The 17,562-nt window shown below is 38.9% G+C and overlaps 1 protein-coding gene across 2 annotated transcripts in view; it reads right to left on the reverse strand.

Annotated features, from left to right (window-relative positions):
- Positions 1–17,562, reverse strand: part of TOP1 (DNA topoisomerase I) — an 88,783-nt gene that overhangs the window by 30,614 nt on the left and 40,607 nt on the right. For both annotated transcript variants that reach the window (XM_026503506.3, XM_057312525.1), the window contains 5 exons: positions 14,390–14,513; positions 12,882–12,937; positions 9,783–9,878; positions 8,471–8,546; positions 4,964–5,076 (listed from right to left, as the gene is read on the reverse strand). In XM_026503506.3, the coding sequence (XP_026359291.1) occupies positions 4,964–5,076; positions 8,471–8,546; positions 9,783–9,878; positions 12,882–12,937; positions 14,390–14,513 (465 nt within the window). The remainder of the gene's footprint in view (positions 1–4,963; positions 5,077–8,470; positions 8,547–9,782; positions 9,879–12,881; positions 12,938–14,389; positions 14,514–17,562) is intronic.

Genomic DNA, 17,562 nt, shown 5'->3' on the forward strand with positions numbered 1-17,562 from the left:
CAATTGTTCAAAGGTTGAAACAATCTAAATATCTATCAATAGATGAATGGATAAACAAAATGTGGTCTCTCCATACAATGAAATATTATTCAGCCTTAGAAAAGAAGGAAATTCTGGATGAACCTGGAGGACAGGGGACATTTTCTTAAGCGAAATAAGCCAGTCACAAAAGGCCACATGCTGTATATTTTCACTTACATGAGGTATGTAAAGTAATCAAATTCACAGAGACAAAAAGCAGAAGGGTAGTTACCAGGGTCGAGGGGAAAGGGGAATGAGGGAGAGTTGCCATTTAACAGAGTTTCAGTTTTATAAGATGAAGAGAGTTCTGGAGATGGATGGTAGTGGTAAGGGTCAGACAACGATGTGAATGTACTTAATACACTTAACCGCCCACTTAAAGATGGTTAATATGATAAATTCAATGTTTTTATGTTTTACAACAATTAAAAATAATTAGAAAAAAAAAAACCTCCAAGTCAAGATTTAACAAAATCTTAAATCTAGAAGGAGCATTATCCTCAGTAACCAACCTACCACTCTACATATGAAACTGGAAGGATCTCCCAACTAGATACCGCCATAGGAAAGGCCTAGATGCAGGGACCCATCCAAATTCCAGAGTCTATTATACTCCAAATCAGAGAAAATTCACATGTATGTGTATCTGTATGTATGATGTGTGTAGGCACGTATGTGCTACAAGAAACCTATGTGAAGCAGTCACAAAGTAAATGTGAGGAGGTGCAGAGCACCTTGTTTTCCCTTATACTAGGACTTGGTTCCATTCTTCATCAACTCCAGTGGTTTTTAATTAAGACTCCAAACTGTTTTTATAATTCTTCCTATTCCAACATGTTAATCCTGAGGACTCACAGTAACTTCCTTACCACTTAATTAAAATAAGTTCAATCCCTTAACACTAAACCTCAGTTAAAACAGAAAGTATCCTTCAAGAGGCTGATATCATTGGATCAACAACTATTACTATACAAATAAAAACAGTAGTGTTGCTCTTTTAAGCCTGCATCAATGGCTCACCAGCAAAATTAAGAAAAACATGTACTTAGACACCAAAATGACTTCTCTATGGCAGGCTTATGAATTCAAGACAGTTTTCAACTTGACAGTAAAATATGCTCGAAAAGGGGAAGGTGGAGAGTGCTAGAAACTGGTGTAAGAGAGGAAGGTAAACATCCATATGCTGTTTGAAATCAAGTTCCTTTGCAGTTAACAAGCACCTCACAATACACTGTAAAATGCATATTTAAGATTTTTTAAATTCAGAAATAAAGCTCACATACTATAGCTTTCCTGGAGCTAATCTCTAGAATCAAGGACAGTTTCTCTGGTTTGAGAAGAGTATCAATCCATATCCCATAAATTTCTTATCACTATTAATAATTGCTTTTGAGAGTCCTGGTGTTTCAACACTAATTCCTTACATTATAACCCTAACCTCTTACAGCATTTTGCCTTTGCCAAAAGAGACTGAAACCTCTGTTTAAAAGTCACCTAATCCCAGCAACGAATTCCCCAGGTTCTAAGTCTTTGTGTGAAGAATAAACATGGGACTTCTGTTCCAACTGGTCAGCCCTGACACAAAAGTATATTTAACTCAAGGCAGACCTAAAACTCCACACACCTACAATGAAAATGGGGATCTCGGTTAATAAAGTTTTCCCACAAGCCTGAGCATACCACCAATAATTTTAACACTGTTTCTATGGGGGAAATGTGATACAATAAAGAAACCCAGATGGGATCTGAACCATTTTCACTTCTCCACAATTACCAAAGAGGAGATAAAGATCAAAGTTTTGCTGGTTTCTTTTTGGCAACATTAACAAATCTGTAGACTTTGGAGGGCAGCAAAAGATCTGCATGTTTGCCAAACTGATGAAGTATGTCTCTTTTAGTGGGAGAGCAAGAGGAATAATTAAAAAAATGAGACTATCTGCCATGCCACTTCACTCCCTGACTAGGCTGTCAGTGGCAGTCACTGAGAACTGGACCACTGACTTCAGAGTACAGCAGGCAGCCTACCATGACAGGAAGAAAGGGCAAGCTACCAGCTAAGAGGATGATCATTCTTGTTCTCTACTTATAAAAACTTACAGTGTGCCATCAAGCAACGTGCTTAAGAAAGCACAAAATTTAACAATCAGACTTGAGGATAGCATGCATTGGAGGCTGTAGAAAAGACTGCTGACCCCCCCACCAAACCAATCATCTTTAAAGACTAACCAATCCCACTTAAACTAAAATAAGAATAAAAATCAAAGGTTATGGTCTCTCAGAATTAATGTGTGGCAACACTGATAAGGATTTCAATCACAGAAGCAAAATTACTTTATTAGACCCTTCCAGGGTATCTAATTCCACACAAGGCTGGACCAGGATAAGAGTATATCTGCTTCAGGGTCCGACAGGAGCCAAGGCTCCGAAGAAAGAGAAGACAGTAGGGAGCTAGTGTTGATAAGGAAATAATCTTGTTCATTCAACAAACACTTATTGAGCACCCACCAAAGAACCCTGCCAGACATAAAAGACTGATGAATTACTAACCCACCATTCTCATGACTCCTCTAATACCCCCTAATTTACATAATCATTTCATTTTATCTTGGGGTGCCTGGGTGGCTCAGTTAAGCATCTGACTCTTGATTTTGGCTCAAGGTCATCATCTCAGAGTCATGAGATGGAGCCCCACGACAGGCTCCTTAACAGGAACCTGCTTAGGATTCTCTCTCTCCTTCTGGTTCTGCTCTCCCTCTCAAAACAAAAAAGGAGGGGGGCATTTCATTTTATCTTCAAAAATTGTTTGAGGGGTACCTGGGTGGCTCGGTTGGTTGAGCGTCCGACTCTTGACTTCAGCTCAGGCCATGATCTCAGGGTCATGAGATTGAGCCTTGTGTCGAGCTCCGCACTTGGTGGGGAGCCTGCTTGAAATTCTCTCTCTCCCACCTCTCCCTCTGCTCCTCCCCCCGCTCTTCCTAAAAATAAATAAGTAAATCTTTAAAAAATTTTGTTTTATTAAAGGTGAATATTCTATCTCTGAAAACCTTTGATTAGTTCCAAAGGAAAAAATGGGGGGGGAGGGAAGAACAAGAAAATAAAAACTTATCCTTTTGTTTCCTTTTTTTTTTTTTTTTTAAAGATTTTATTTATTTTATTCGACAGAGATAGAGACAGCCAGCGAGAGAGGGAACACAAGCAGGGGGAGTGGGAGAGGAAGAAGCAGGCTCATAGCAGAAGAGTCTGATGTGGGGCTCAATCCCATAGCGCCGGGATCACGCCCTGAGCCGAAGGCAGACGCTTAACCGCTGTGCCACCCAGGCGCCCCTCCTTTTGTTTCCTGATTCTGCTTTGGAAAGGCCCAGGATTCCTTTGCTCTGTGATTTTCCTTTTCCACACTTTCATTTTAACCCCATATGTGTCACATCAACAATGCCAATTACATAACTTGGTTGAGCACTTCTGCCACTGCAGCTCTGCTCCTCTCAGACCCCTCCCTGGTCACTGATTTCTCCCTTTTTCTCAGGCATGCTATGCTGGGGAGATTACTGTTCTAAATTATAAAAGCCACAGAGTAAATGCACACAAATGGGTCTGGAAGTCTACATACCAAACTATGAATAGTGGTTACCTCAAAGCTGAAAAGGTTAAAAATGGGAATTGGAAAAAGAAATCATTTTTTTCTAACTTACACACCTCTGGATCATTTGACTCTTTTCAACACAAATACAAATCATGTATAATTGGTACAGTAGTTAAATCATACAAAGTTTTAAGAAGTACCAGTATTAAAAATACTTAATTTCAAAATTCCAAACACCAGAATTTATTAAATAAAAAACAAAATTTCCCACCTACACACACATCTCAAAAGTAACCTGCTATTGCTAGTCTCCTCCATAAAGACTGAATCTTCACCCCCAGTGAGGACACCTGTTTTCTCAGTCACAACTCTAGATATTCTGATATTCATTAATGTTTCCTAATCTAAGAGACATTACACAAAATGATTTATCATTCATTATTTTCTTGGCATTTTTCTTTGCCCATATTTTAAGATGTTTACTGATCACTTTTCTAGGACTGTTCTTTTCATTTTTAAAAGACCTTTTTTTCACATTAAGAATCTTAGCCCTCTGTAGTGCAAATATTTTCCCTTTTTTTTTTTAATGGCATGAGTTTGTTTGCCACATACAACACTTTAATTTTGATGTATCAATTTTGTAAATCTTTTGTAAATCTTTTCCTTATGGCTCTGGTCACATGTCCTGCCTCAAAGGTCTTCATTATTCCACAATTTTAAAATATTCATCCAGATTTTCTTGTGGAGGTTATTTTTTTAAACAAATAGGCAGTCTCCTGAACATGATTTATAAAATAATCCGTCTTTTCCCTGTCATTTTTTAATTTTTCCCTATCATTTTATTTATTTATTTATTTATTTATTTATTTATTTAATAGATTTTATTTATTTGACACAGAGAGAGACAGCCAGTGAGAGAGGGAACACAAGCAGGGGGAGTGGGAGAGGGAGAAGCAGGCTTCCCGCCGAGCAGGGAGCCTGATGCGGGGCTCGATCCCAGGACCCTGGGATCACGCCCGGAGCTGAAGGCAGACGCTTAACGACTGAGCCACCCAGTCGCCCCATTCCCTATCATTTCAAATGCAACTTTCTTCATATTCCTACAGACACACGCAGTTTACTTCCATAGTTCATTCTGTTCAACAGGGCAGGACCTAGTTTTTAGATCCAATAGGCTGAGAGCTAGTTAGCCTTCTCACTATGAACTGGAAAACTTATTTCAGAATGTTGTTATTCTGGAGAGATTTTTTAAGTACTTCCCTCCTCCTCCAAACATCAGGCTATTAAATTTTAATAACACTCTTGTTTAAATAGGCTGTGGAATCCGAGAGCTGACACTGTAACCCAGTGCTGCGATGTTACCATTTCCACTTCTGTTCCTCTTCTTTCTTCGGCTTCTTTTTCTTGCTATCTGGCTCAGGAACTTTTTTATCTTTATCTTTCTCTTTATTCTTGGGTTTTTTCAATTTACCGTCCTACAAAGAAACATGGTAAGAAAGCAATTAAGTAAGTACCAACCACATATAAGTAGTTTTGAGGGGCCATTAGGAAGAAAAACTGGAATCACAGAATATTAAAACTGGAGAGGTTCTTAAAATCTAATGCTCTCAAACTTGACAGAGGAGTGAAAATTTATTGGTCTTTTTCTCTAGGGCAGTATTTCCCAAAACTCCCTGACAAATGATTACCTGAGAAAGTAGTTAAAAACACTCATTTTGCATGGGAAGAGCCTGGGAAATTATATATTTTTTTAGCCTCAGAGGAATGTTTGGGAAAGCACTGTTATAGAGAGTAATCCCAGTGTATTATCCTCACTTGTTTTTAGATCTATTCATCTTTAAACCTCTTCGAACACCATCAAATAATGGGAACAGGAGACCTTGTATTTATAGGATATATAATTTGAAAGGAAATTCCTGACTGAATTTGAGAAAGGCTGTGGGGGAATACTTCCTATCACTGTTGCTTGCATACACAAAGTCAGGAAGCAGTAAACAAGTGCTGAGGAGGTCCTAAAATAATTACCAATTCCTATGATAGTATTTCTTTATGGATCTTCTTTGAACTATGACCCCACATGAGCTGTCATTGTGGCACAAATATAATTAACATAGGAGATAAATCTCGAAACACGTACATCCAGACAAAAATGTGCTATTCAACAAGTGGGGGTCCTGCCGCACATGATATAAACTCTTTTAAAGAATATTTTCCTTTGTCTTAACTATCCAAGATCACTTTTTATTCAACAAGTTTTATATAGCTATGAAAAGTGGTTTTGAGTCATCTTAAAATCAGTGACAGAATGGCAGAGCTTGAAAGACCTTTATATAAACACTTTGATTTGACATATGCAGTTATAATCAAGTAAAACTCTGAAACGGAAGCTTGTTCACCTGTTCAAACAAGGTCATATAGTTGCTACTGACCATGAAGAGAGCCCAAGTTTACCAGAAAAATCATAGTGTGACTCATGGGAATGACTGGAATATAAAAACATTCTAGGACTACATGACAGGACAGCAATCCAGATAACTCAGGACTTTAAAGCAAATGATCTTTGGGGTAGAAGGAAGGGAATGACTACAATATTAAACATATTTTAAAATAGGAACGGAGAATACCAATATACAAGTATTTTGGGGAGAAGAAAGTACTAGAGAATCATATTAATTCAGATAATGTTTACTATTTAGCCTGAAACACACCACAGGAAAGGGAAATGTTATTCAGTTAAGACATTCTCTCTGAACAGCTTCTGAACAGGCATACAGATGGTCCCATCAGGAAACTACTGGCTACACTGTATATTTTCAAGCCTCAAAATGGGATAATCAGTCACTGAGAAACTTCAGAACAATTCCCAGAAATGAAAAAAAACCATAGCCAGTGAGTGAAGTTTCAGGACTGCTCCCGCCATCTAGGGTCCCAGCCATAAGAAGACCGTGTATTAATTCTAAGTCTTTCAAGCTTGCATTTTTCCCTCCTGCAGGGAGACGGCTGCTGAAAAGAAAAAAAAAAAAAAGTGTCCTTTTTTCCCAAATGGTTTAAAATAGTTATTACTAACTCTTCCGAACTCAGAGAAAGGTAGTATTTTACATTAACGGAACAAAGGCTTAAGGGCATACAGAAAGCATGGAAAGCTGAAGTTTTACACTTCTTTACTGACTAGTCTGTACTGATCATCTACATAAAACTGGAGTTTTTATGTTTTACTCTTAACTCCTTGAGTTGGTGCTCATAAACTGGAACTGCCAAGAACAGACTAGTTGTCAGAAAAACCAGTTCTCTAAATCTAGGACCTGACCATCTCTCTATGGCTCACCTACTCATTAATATATATCTTTAAAGATTTTATTTATTTATTTGACAGAGTGAGAGAGCACAAGCAGAGGGAGAGGGAGAAGCAGGCTCCCCACTGAGCAGGGAGCCCAACATGGGCTCGACCCCAGAACCCTAGGATCATGGCACGAGCCAAAGGCAGACACTCAACTGACTGAGCCACCCAGGTACCCCTTCATTAATAGTCTTAATGTGATTTCATTAAAGACCCTCTTCCTTCCTGAGGAGTTAAAAGATCAGCAAAATCACACAGGAGACAGAATAACATGTAGCTAGGACACTGGTTCCGGCATCAGACTGCACGGGATCAAATCCTGACTTTACTACTTAGTAGTTGTGTGACTTCAGGCAAACGATCTCAGCCTCTCTATACCTCAGCTTCTGCATCTATAAAATGCAGAGAATAGACAGTAGCAATATTTACCTCTTAATGGCTGTTGTAAGGATTAAATGAAAGGATTCATATAAAGCATTAATAGTGTTTGGCACATGGTAAGCATCTATTACATTTGATTTTGTTATTATCACTCTTACTACTACTGCAATACCCTTAAAACTCACTGCTCCCTACTATCACTATCTTTACTTCTCATATCTCGATGAGCTATTGACTTAATATTTGTGAATTCACTTTACCCATGACCGAGGCTAACCACAAATGCACCACAAGAGCTAAGAACTCACTCAACCCCTTCTCTTAGGAGAGTGCAAGATTAAGACTCCTGTGAATTTCTGACATCCCTCTCTTGAATTACTTGCTAACAACTCTTTAGTACAAGAAACAGCAAGTGTCAAAAGGAATCATATTATTGTATTTTTAAACCTACCACAACCATAAAATAGAGCCCCTAGAAAAGTACTTGAGTTGAGCTGAGATTTTAAGGAAGGTGATAAGCCAGAAGGGAGGAAGAGCATGTGTGTTCCAGACAGAGGGAACAGCATGTGCCACATAAAGCTCTGAAGCACAGAAGAATCCAGTGTGGAAAAGAAACAAAGGAGGCCAGTGTGGCTGAACAAGCTAATTTAGAGAAGAGGCACAAGATGAAGGAAGGCACCAGATGCAGAGGTCAGACTGGGAGGAGTTGTGGTATGTGGTAAAGAGCTTGGGTTTCATCATATGTCCAAGGGGCACCCAATTAAAGGACTTTAAACACACAGTTACCCAAAGTGAGTGATGAGCAAGCATTGCTAGATATGAGTGCTAAAAAACAATCTTAGGGAAAACTCTTCCAGGTTGAAAGCCAAAGTATTATTTCTTGTTAACACTTCCTCTGCATGTATGAAAATGGTGTAGTTTCTCCAAAAACATCAGCTGGCAGCAGCACTATGGGTAGACACCTTGGAAGGCTAAGAGAGATCTTAAAACTCAGTGCCACGGCCACCATTACACATCTACGAGTTTTTCTCACCGTTTCCTCTACCACAGACCAATACATTCCCTAAAACTCATCTGCCTTCAAAAGTTATTTTACGGAAGACTCCCTACGCCAAACCCAAGCCTCCAAGGGCCACAGTCTCTGTACTAACCTCTTCTTCTTCCAGTTTTCGTTTCTTCTCTTTCTTGATATCTTCTGTTTTAATTTTCTTAGGTTTATAATCGGCACTACAAAGGGGAATACGAATATGCAATTAACACAACTTTGACATAGTACTTTTCACCAACAAGATCACGATCTCCAAAACTCCTCTTAGAGGCTTCCAATGCAGGTATGACCATTATTCTTGAGCGGACATTCTACAGTCAGAACAGGAATGGAGAAAGATGGCCTGACCAAGGACCAACAGTTATAGTCCTACACAGAACAAAACAAACAATTCAGACTATACACAGGCCTAGAAGAGAAGGGGAGTGGAAGGCTATCTATGGGAACAGACACCACCAGAAGATGAAAGTCTGGGAACCAAATGCCCAGTGCAACAATGGCTACCACAAATAATATTCGGCTGGAAAGGGGAGGAAAGAAATACTGTATGCATTCTAAATGAATACAAATGAGTTCACCAAGTATTTCCTCTCTTTCATCCCCTTTCTACCATAAATCCTCTGTAGATTCCTGAAGCATAATAAGCTATACAAGATTGAACATAAGGAATAGAACTTAACCTCACGGAATCTGAGAAAGAGGTACACATAAGCCTCAAATAACTGTCATAAGAGCAATTTTATTATCTCTATACACTGAAACATCACTTAGGATTCACTGACAGGCACAGATGCTAGGAAAAATTGCTTTAACAGTGAAAAATTATCTGTGGTAGGTGATAAGAAATTTAAGGCAACTTAAATAATTTAAATATTCTTTATGAATTCTGTATTATTTGAAATTCTTATAATAAACAGGCATTACCTTTTTTTTTTTTTTTTTTTTAAAGATTTTATTTATTTATTCGGCAGAGATAGAGACAGCCAGCGAGAGAGGGAACACAAGCAGGGGGAGTGGGAGAGGAAGAAGCAGGCTCATAGCAGAGGAGCCTGATGTGGGGCTCGATCCCAGAACGCCGGGATCACGCCCTGAGCCAAAGGCAGACGCTTAACCGCTGTGCCACCCAGGCGCCCCCGCTGTGCCACCCAGGCGCCCCCGGCATTACCTTTTTAATATGAAAAAATAATAAAAATGTATATTCTCCATCTAAGCCTCAGATACACGACTTATTTGCTTAGCAAACCCTGCATCTCATAAGTCAAAGATAAATACGTTGCCCAGCCCATTAATCACAAATTCCAAATGACTGAAGTCAATTAATGCAGTTTTTCTGTGTACTGGAGAGACCTACATCACATTTATTCTTTAAACAAATCCTTTTTGTTTTCAAAAATCAAAGAAAAAAAAATACTCACTCATCCTCTTCTCGAGGTCTCTTTAAAGGCTTTATGTCCTCTTTATGAGGAGCAAAATAGCCATCATCTTCAGGTTCATCTTTAATTCGTGGTGGACTAAAGAGGAAAAAAAAACTAATGAGTTTGGGAACATCTACATTATGTTAAATAATCTAAAGTAGGAATAAATCATCTCACTGAGAAGGAGCTAATATAAGGATTAACAACATGCATTTGTACACATTATAAAGGTTTTCTCTAAGCACTTCTTTTCACTTAATATCTCACTAAAACCCCGTAAAGTAGACAGTACTGTCCTCACTTTATAGATGAACAGGCAATATCAAGATCTGGGATCAGGACTCCTTAATCTAAATCAGTATTCTTTTCTATTGTATCTTAGCTGCCTTTGCCAGCACCACCCAACCCACAACAGGAACAAACTTAAATTGTTCCCTCACCTTGCAGGAGGGATCTACTATATATCTAAATCCTCAAGGGATCTACTATGTATCTAAATCCTCAAATGATCCAAACTGATTATTTTAGTACTCCAAAAGCTAAATATAGCTTTTATATGGAAGGGAATAAAAATTTATTTCCCAAACTTGAACTTTAAAGTTCTAATGGAAACTAACCTTAGTTACATGGGAAAATAACTAAGCTGACATTACAACAAAAGAAGGGCATATGCTAAATGAGAGAAGAGGCCATAAACAAACTGAAGCCGTTCCAAACCAAGTCTAGTCATTGTTCAACTTCCTCCCTTGGTTTACTTACTTTATACACAGAAGAGTGCCTTGCCCTATTTTTATTAAGACGTTTTGCCTTATGAATATAAAAAGATCATTCTGTTAGACAACTATTTTGAACCAGAAAGAGGAAGGAACAAGTGGAGGAAAAGAACAAAAACAAAAACCCATGGGACCAGCAATCATCGCAGCCTTGGGATGTTCCCTGGCCTGACACATCTAGGCAGAACCTCACCATTCACAGCCAGAAGCACCTATGAAGCTAAATAACTCAGTACAGAGAATGCCTCCCAACATGAAACTGTCCGTCTCTATGGGGTCCAAAGGATAAGCATCCAGATTCAGCTGCCAAGAACAGTCAAGATATTTGTGGGGTTTCAATGCCACCACCCCCCAAACTCCCCAAGCATACTGGATCCCTTTGCTTGACTCAGAATCTGAATGTTTAAAGAGATTAGCTTTTCTTACTTCTGCACATTCCTCAAATGCCAATCTCTATAGCTGCTTCCCCTTACCATGGAAATCACTAGCAAAGCATCGAGTCCAGTATCTCCAAACGCTTTGTACCAGAAGGAAAGCAACAGTGCCACTGACCCAACTAGTTAAGTAAATGTTAGATCCTAGTACTGTCATGGGTGAAGTTAACATGTGGGAAGAGTTACTAGGCCTGAAGGAAGAACTTCTAAAACAATTTATCAGAAAACTGTGTTCCGCCCAGTAAAATCTGGATTGTCTACAAAGACAAACATGCAAAAGCTAGCAAGCAGTCCAGCAAAGGGAATACAGAGACCCGTGCCTGGAAGACTGCATTCCTGATCTTCTAACGTGGAAAGTCTGAAACTGAATCCTGGACGACACACCAAGTCCATAAAGTCTATTCATACCTTAGTGTTAGTTTATAAAAGTCCAAGGCGGTCTCTTGGCAGAAAATAGCCACCCTGTACTCACTTTATCTAAGAAATCAGAACACCTAGGGTAGTTTGCAGCTCTAATGCTTCTTAAATTGTATTATTCCGCATTCCTAAAACAGTTACAAAACATGCCTGAAGAGGGCACCTATTTCTCCTAGTCAAGGGACTCAGAGTACATGGCAGAATTTTAAAAAATGTTCCCAAATGAAACTGATAGTTCAGATTTTCAAGGAAGCAAAACACCCCAACACTTTATTCTAGTCAATATGCAAACCCCTCCAACATCTCCTAGGAAATCCATCCTGTCATTCAATGGAGCAAGTGAAAATATATGAACATAAACTTATGAAACTGGGGTTTTTTTAGGGAGTTGAGGCAGATGAGGAAAACAATCAAAATGGCAAAAATAGTACAGAAAAACTGACCTCTGGATTGTATGCATTTTCCTCTTCTTGAAAAGAGATCATGTATTTCTACTCAACTCTACACGTATCCCTAAAACGTAGACCAAGTAAGCTTCTATAGACTATAGATGAGCCTCAGAATACAGTAGTCACCCTTTTTCCGCAGGGCATATATTCCAAGACCTCCAGCGGATGCTTGGAACTATGAGAAGTACTGAACCCTATATATATACCATAATTATTCCTATACATACAAACTTATGGTTAAGTTTAATTTATAAATCAGGAATAGCAAGAGATTAATAATAAAAACAGAACAATACACTATAATAAAATTTATGAGAACATGGTCCCTTCCTCACTCAAAATATTTTATTGTACTGTACTCACCCTTCTTCTTGTGATGTGTGATAAATGCCTACGTGATGAGATGAAGTGAGGTGAATGACACAGGCATTGTGGCATAGCATTAAGCTACTACCGACCTTCTGACAATGTCAGAAGGAAGATCACCTACTTCCTGACCGTGGCTGACCATGGCTAAACGAAACCACAGAAAGCAAAACTGTGGATTAAGTTGGGGGGGCAGATGGGGGAAGGAATATTGTATTACTAAGGAGGAATTCAAAATAGGGTTTTTCAGGATACTCCATAATTACTACTGACTATGATGTTTCTTTTGGGAGAGATGAAAATGTTCTGAAATTAAGAGTAGGGTAGGGCAAGGTAGTACAACCTTGTGAATTCACTAAAAACCAATAAACTGTACACTTTTAAAGGGTGAAATTTCTGGTATGTAAATTGTATCTGAATTCTAGAAATTTCTTCCTGTCAATCTTCTCCACTCAAAATAGCCTTCTGGGAAATGTGCTGGTCAGTTTCACTAAATGACACTTCAGAGACGGGCAAATTAGCTTAGACCAAGTCCTCTCACTGCAAACCTCCATGGAAACCTAGAGGTGGCCAGGTCAGTACATTTTAGGTAAGTTCAGACAACACTACAACATGCACAGCTGGCCAAGAGAAAGAGCAGTCAAGGTAGAAGAGTCTTACCTAGAGAAGCCATTTTCCTTCTCCTTTTTTATTTTTGCATCCCCAGAGGCTCTAACCTGAAAATAATAGTAACTGATTAGTACCTTGAAGGGACTAAAGAAAAAGCCTCTCTCTCATTTGAGAACATCTGGCCTCAATTCTTGGAACATCTTGATTGCAGACTTACTCGTATTATTAGCAAAACTGAACAAGTGAAGCAAAGGTCTTCACATTTTCCTAAGACTCGTTTTTTACAGTTCTTCAGGGTGAATCATCCAATTTACTGAGAAGTGTTTCCCCTCAAAAATGGCAGCTTTTTACCTTTAAATGATGGCAGGTCCCCCCCCCCCCCAATAAATATACTCTATCTCTCAAGGACTTGCCCTTGGTAGTGCAGAGAAAAAACAAAACAAAACGGAATAGTCTGTTTCCTGCCTTCTCTGATTTAGGCAAAGTACACTCACATTCCCCCTCCTTTCCCAGACACTTGGTCTTTCAAAAATCTTCAGACATACAAAAGGATACACATATATATGTATGCACATGCATGTACACACACACACACACACACACACACACAGACACAAACATATGGTATCTCTGGAAGAATACAAAAAAATAGTCAGTATAGTGGCTACCTCCAGAAAGAGAAAGATAAAGGACAATGAGCAAGGGGTAAAAGGAAGGTGTAATTTCCTTTTCTTTTCTTTTTTAACTCACGACCCTGAGATCAAGACCTGAGCTGAGATCAAGAGTCAGATGCTTAACTGACTGAGCCACCCAGGCGCCCCAAGGAAGGTGTAATTTTCATTATATTCCCTATTTCATATTGCCTGAATTTATCAAGTACCAAAATCACTTTCTTAGAAACTAAATTAAAAATATTTTTTTATTTTTATTTTTCTATTTAAGATTAAAAAACTTTTAAAGTTTTTTATTTATGTAAGCAACGTCCACACCCAACTTGGGGCTCAAACTCATGACCCTGAGATCAAGAATCACACAGGCTCTTCTGACTGAGCCAGCCAGGTGCCTCAAAACGATTTTTTTTTAAAGTCTACACACCATACCCCTCATTTGTAGCCAGATGAGCCTAGAGATTTTGAGAAGGCTTATACTAGTTATGCTGGAACCAAAAGCCACAAAAGCACCAGCATCACTAAGTTTCCACTCAGGAAGGACCTCATTCAACAGAAGACCAACATGGCCCTAGGCCTTCTCCCAAAACCAGAATTTTCCCCATAAAAGAACAATGGCATTTCTAGAAACCTTACATTCTTAATTTACCCATTTGCCATTTAAAGTAAGATAATGATATGGATAGATCTGGTCTTGTGAAATCCAGTGGTAAAGGGCTTTGGTTTTCATAGTTTATGACTGATGCTGAAGTCTCCTGACAGAGACCTTTTCACTCAAAGGCCAAGAGATCTTACTGTGCAGTGAGGGTACTTTTATTACTTGCTTTTAAAGATAAAGAAAATGAAAAGTGAAACCCACAGCTCTTCCTTCCCCACTGGAAAATTCTGTACCTTTTCCTCCTTTCGTTTTTCCTTGTCTCTGTCTTTATGTTTGTCTTTATGCTTTTCTGAACTTCCATCTTTGTGTTTGGTTTTCTCCTTCTCTTTGTGTTTCTTTTCAGAATCTTTATGTTCGCTGTAAAAAGTTTTAAAAAATTAAAAAAAAAAAAAAAAAAAAGACACAAAGAGTTAGCCCAGAGTAGGGACCACAAGGGTTTATTTCACAAGATCAACTCACAAGATAGCCTAGGATAACATGAAACCATGGAAACTTACAATGCTTTAAATAAACAGTACTGACAGAGGTTCAAGTAGAGGCTCTTGGCAACTGGACTTTATCTTGTTTGATGTTTTTATTTTTTTTGAAGGAGCAAAGGAACCAAATAGAGAAACGTAGTCATTCTAAACATACCAGGACTTTTTTTTAAGTGACTAAGAATATACAGCAAGCCCACTGTTTCTACAACATTCTACCAGCAAAAACTATGACGGATGAAAGCTCTAAACTGAGCTTTCAAATCTGATGTGAGAAAGTAAAAACAATTCACACACAAAAAATGCATTTGGTGGCTCTGCGCAGTGAACAGCCCAACAACACAGTAGATGTTTCCTGCTAGCTTTAACTAGGAAAAGCTAGTTACTTCTAGATGGCGCTTATAAACCCTGCTTGGTCCTTCCTTCACAATAAGAAAAGACCTAGCTAAAAGTAAAGACATGTCCTGCGCTAAAGGTTTAAAAACCTTGCTTTTAAAGGGGTTTGTGGACATACTGGTAAGCACTGTAAAGGCACTACTCCTCTGGAAAACTAAATATGACATTAGAAAGCAAGAGCCATTAAAAAGGCTCATACCCCAGGATCTAGCTCCTGGAAATTTCTTTGGAAAATAACATTACAAATGATGTTCATTTTGATGTTTTCCATAACAAAAAACAAGTAAGAACAAACAAACAAAAACCACCAAGAAAGGAGATACAACCTTAGTAAGGAACAAAATGGGGAACCTGTGATGTATCTAATTACACAGCTCTTATGCTATACTTTGTGAGCCCTATGAATATATATGGACAATGTTTATGGCCATGCATGGAGGAACGGGAATATATAAAGGGACTGCAACCATATAAAAGTGTGCATGTGGACAAAGACTAAAGAGGCAATAAGCAAAAATCACAAGCTATAGTTTAGGGTGGCAGAACACTGGAGAACTGTTTTCTTCAGTGCACTGGGCAGGCAGTTTAGGAACCTGTCCACTGCACCAACCGACATATTCCACAAGTTAACAAAAGGGACTTGAATTCAAATGCTATGAACTGGGGAGCCCACCCCAGACGCAGGAGAGCTGGCAGCAACCCCAGCTGACAGAGACAGGCCTATAGTCAGCATCGGTTCCTGCCTTTCCCGCCACCACAGACTGCATTTCCCATCTGTCACATTTAGCCTTCAGCCCAGAAAAAGTAGATTTTACCAGCAATGAGCTCATAAGGCTATGTCTATCTCATGGAGTTTGTTCTAAAGACATTTCGCCAGCACACCTGGGCACATCAAAGGCAAAAAAGGGAGAAACAAATGATGGCAACCAGTTACGTGAGAGCCACAGAACCTAGATCAGAAAAGCATCTGCTGTCACATACATCTCTGTGCACGAAAAGAGTCTCAACTCAAGATAGGCATTTGGGTAATAAGCAGAAGCAGGAGGACAGAGGGACTAGAAGAAAAAGGACTACAGGTTTAGGAAGATTCAGGAACTGTCAGATGGAAAGAAAACAATGCCCACTTTCCCTTGTTTCTATACTCCTCCCTCTATGTTGCTCTTATTAGGACATTATTTAGATGTGCCACATAATGAAGAACAGGTTTCTCCATAAGCAAACTTTTCCTGTTAACTCATGACGGCTGCGCCTAGTTCCAGCACCAAGTTTCCCACCAGGCTTCTTGTTCTCAGTACAATTACAATGTCACTCTCCACTCAGCGTATTCTGGTAATCTGTTTTTACCAAAATGCAATGTTTTACCAAAAAATTATCCTGTACTTTGTAGAAAAATGGCTCCCAACTTCATTAGCACGCTTATTTCCAGTTCTCATTAAACTCTCCAGCTTTAGAATGACTGATGAAACAGCAAAGTTGCCGAGATTCCAACGGATTCTTCAGGAGTTTACACATATGAGATCATAGCTTACACGTATGAAATCCTACTACCAGTAAGGTGTGTGAGCTTACTATTCCATTACACAAGCATTGTACATTTTAAACATTAATTGTAGAAGGAATTAATGGTCATCTACACAATTTGGAACAATTACATCCACAATACTGATGGATAAATACCTCCCCACATAAACAGTAAGAAAGACTCCCACTTTATAAGAAAGCATTGTGCTTGGTGTTTTTATATACATTATTCCATTCAATCCTCACAACACTCTTGTGAGGAAGATTTTATTGTCCCCTTAGACCGATTTAGAAACAGTGGTTCAAAGTCTAATTCAAAGTTACAATGTTAGAAAGAAGGGAAGCTGGCATTTGGATTTAACTCAGTATTTCCATCTCCAAGTTCAGAGCACTTTCTGCTAAATCAGTACCATCACATGTCCATGAAACTGATACCTACCACTTAAAGTAGACTGGTGTTGGAGACAAATGCATGGCAAGTCTGAGATTTGACATATAAGGTCAAAACTTTATTTTACCATCAAGTATAAACTTTCTAGAACAAAGATCTTGGATATCTGAAATGATAAACTCTTTGGGATAGCTGCTCCTTATTTTGTCTTCCCATGAAACTATACACGGTTGATTCAGGAATCTAAGTTTAGGAATGCTCGATCTTCCTCTCTGTTCTACCTTCCCCCATTCTCTTTCTCAATGAAAGCAATTCCTAGAAAGAACATTGGTCTGCTTCACTAGCAACTGGCTTTCTGGCCTTCTGGGGCACCTACCTGTATACACAGTATTGTAAGTACATACACAGCCCTCGAGTTTTCAGCTTTGCTGTTCATTATCACACCAAACAGAGATCAGGGAAGAAGTCAGCAAATGACAAAGCAATGACACAGTACCCAGGCCACCCCCAGGAAAGTGAAAAAAGTCAATCATACTTCCTCTGCCTACTAACCAGAGAGAAATCTATTCAGGAAATTCAAAGTTCCTGCTAGAGTAGTAACCCTTTTATAGGTCATAATTAA

The sequence above is a fragment of the Ursus arctos genome, unplaced genomic scaffold, assembly GCF_023065955.2.
Source record: "Ursus arctos isolate Adak ecotype North America unplaced genomic scaffold, UrsArc2.0 scaffold_16, whole genome shotgun sequence".
Lineage (NCBI taxonomy): Eukaryota > Metazoa > Chordata > Mammalia > Carnivora > Ursidae > Ursus > Ursus arctos.